Source organism: Bombus impatiens, unplaced genomic scaffold (genome assembly GCF_000188095.3).
Source record: "Bombus impatiens unplaced genomic scaffold, BIMP_2.2 scf_0504, whole genome shotgun sequence".
NCBI lineage: Eukaryota > Metazoa > Arthropoda > Insecta > Hymenoptera > Apidae > Bombus > Bombus impatiens.
The window spans coordinates 8,744-11,152 of NT_176923.1; the positions used below are offsets into that span (position 1 = coordinate 8,744).

At 54.1% G+C, this 2,409-nt stretch overlaps 1 protein-coding gene across 1 annotated transcript in view; it reads left to right on the top strand.

Annotated features, from left to right (window-relative positions):
* Positions 1–1,423: 1,423 nt before the first annotated feature.
* LOC100749842 (steroid receptor seven-up, isoforms B/C) overlaps positions 1,424–2,409 on the top strand; it is a gene marked incomplete at its 5' end in the record, with an annotated part of 41,703 nt that continues 40,717 nt past the window's right edge. The window contains 1 exon segment of the mRNA XM_003491090.3: positions 1,424–1,573. Within this exon segment, the coding sequence (XP_003491138.2) occupies positions 1,555–1,573 (19 nt within the window).

Here is a 2,409-nt window from a genome sequence, read left to right on the forward strand (position 1 = left end):
GGGATAGAGGCGGGCCGATTCGATCGCTCGATAAATCGACGAATTTTGAAACGTAGCCGCGAGCTGTCGTCACCGCGTTTCGTTAACGAACCAAAACGATCGGTACTTGCGCTCTGGCGGAACGAACCTCGCGAGTTACTCGATTAGGTTTTTCTTCCTTGTTTTCGTTTTTCAAAGGGAAATCGGCGGGATCCGGCCGTAGAAAGAATTTTGCCGGATCGGCAAAACGCCTTGACCCAGTGACACGAGAGCGTTAACCGCGATCTTGCCCCTTAAAGTATCGCAGCGTCTCGTCGTCGAGCCACGAACTTTTTAAAGCTAGACGAAATTGCGGAACCGGTTCTGCGAGTAGGCGCGAATGCCTCGCTAATTAATTTCCTCGTTGATACACGTTGCCTCGATCGCAGCAACCTCCTTTCCTCCGGCGAAGAAAAATTGAAGTAGCTGCTATCGCGCGACGTCCATTTTCGTTGCTTTTCGTTGGCTGTAACGAGCAGCGCGTACGGAAAAATCGCTGCCGAAGAAGACGTCGATCCCGGAGATTCGTTTCGTGCGTGCGCGTAACGGATCACGGTGAAAGCCGATTTACCTCGGGGCAAAGGAAGAACGTTCGTCTTCTTGCAATAGTCGCGAAACAGATTTTTCATGACGGGAGTAAATCGAAGATTCAAGGTAGATAAGCGATCGAGCGCGAGGTCGCGATCGCCGATGAGAATCCTCGGCAACGGCAAGGGTAGCCTCTTTATCGCGCGGTCGGCCGTTTTCACACAGAGAACGCTTTGTTGTCACGATATGAATTGCCTCTTGATTGCTTCCAAGTACTCGCGGTGCGTCCGTCCGCTCGTTCGTTTGCCCGACTGGCCGTTTCGTCGCGTCGCGTCGATTTCCTCTGTTCGCGCTATTCGCTCAAATTCTCTCCGATTCCTACGGCACGCGTGCATCGAGGATCGAAAGCTACGCTTCGATAGCTTTCGGTACGCGATAGAAAGCGCGAAAGAGGAAGGAAATTCGATGGAAAGGTAAAAGACCTATTTGCCGAGAAATTGCGATGACTTTGCGCGGAAGGGCCGATGACACGGGCAAGCGCGGTTCGATTTAACGAGCAGCAGCGGGCAGAGGTGCCGCCGCGTGACGGATGGACAGGGCCGTAGTCGCGCGTACGCTAAACAGGTTAAAAGGGTGATTCGATCAACGGCTTCGACGCTGCTTCTCCGACAGAGATCGGCCGATATCGCGTAATTTTCGGTGTCCCTGTCGGCGTTACCGTGGTCGGCGTTGTCTCGCTTTCTCGTTCCGGTTGCGCGTCATCGGCGGCGTAGATGGAACGCGAACGAGCTGTAGTCGCGAGTACGACGAGAGGAAACGAACGAAGGAAAAAGAAAAGAAAAGAGAGATTTTAATTTGTAACTTTGCCTCTTTTTAGGATGCAAAAGCTTCTTCAAGAGAAGCGTCAGGAGAAACCTAAATTACTCGTGTCGAGGAAATAGGAACTGTCCCATCGACCAACACCATAGGAATCAGTGCCAGTATTGTCGATTGAAAAAGTGCCTGAAGATGGGCATGCGCCGGGAAGGTACGTACCGAATGATTTCGATCGCATCTCGGTCCGATCGAGTCGCTCGCTCCCTTTGGAAGCGATCGAGGGAATTCCGTCGAAGCGAAGCGACGCGCGCGTTAAAATAGAGCAACGGCTGCGAATCGCGCGCACCGCTGCGCATCGCCGTCCGTCCGTAAGATCAAAGTTCAACGAGGCGGAAACGTTTCTATTTATTTGCTGGGGATTCTCGAGGCATCGAACGAGCGGCAGCGGGTGCGAGCGCTCGAGCATCCTTGGAACTCTCGTCGTTTTAACGCGGGACAAGTGCGCGTATTTATATCCGGACGCGTTCTCGATTCGGTCGCGCTCGAGTTCCTCACCTTCTGCTTTCGGGCAGCGCGTCGATACCGATCTTTTCGTCCTCCCCTCTCCCTTTCTCTCGAGTGCACGCCGGGACCGGACGGTTTCGTCGACGCGACTCCACGTTTTCCACCTCTTCTCTCGTTTCTTTTCTCTCTCGCTCTTCCGCACCTTCCGTCCGATCCGGCGAATTAAAGAGAAACGCGTAGATCGGGATCGCACGATTCGCCCGATCGCAGCCGCGATCACGAAAACCCCGGAAAGATTCCCACGCCTTTCCCTTTCCGAGATTCTTCTTTTTTTCTTCTCTCCAACTTGTTCGTTTACGTGGCGATAACATCTGACCTTGCTGGAGCACGCACGAGCTGGTGACCGACGCGGACGGACGGACGGACGGACAGACGGACGGACCAGGTGTACTTATTTCCGTCCCGAGTTCCACCGTTTTTCTCTTTCCGCCCGCGGCAATTCCACCGTCCCTCGCGACCCCAACGGCATCGCGACCCGGCGCA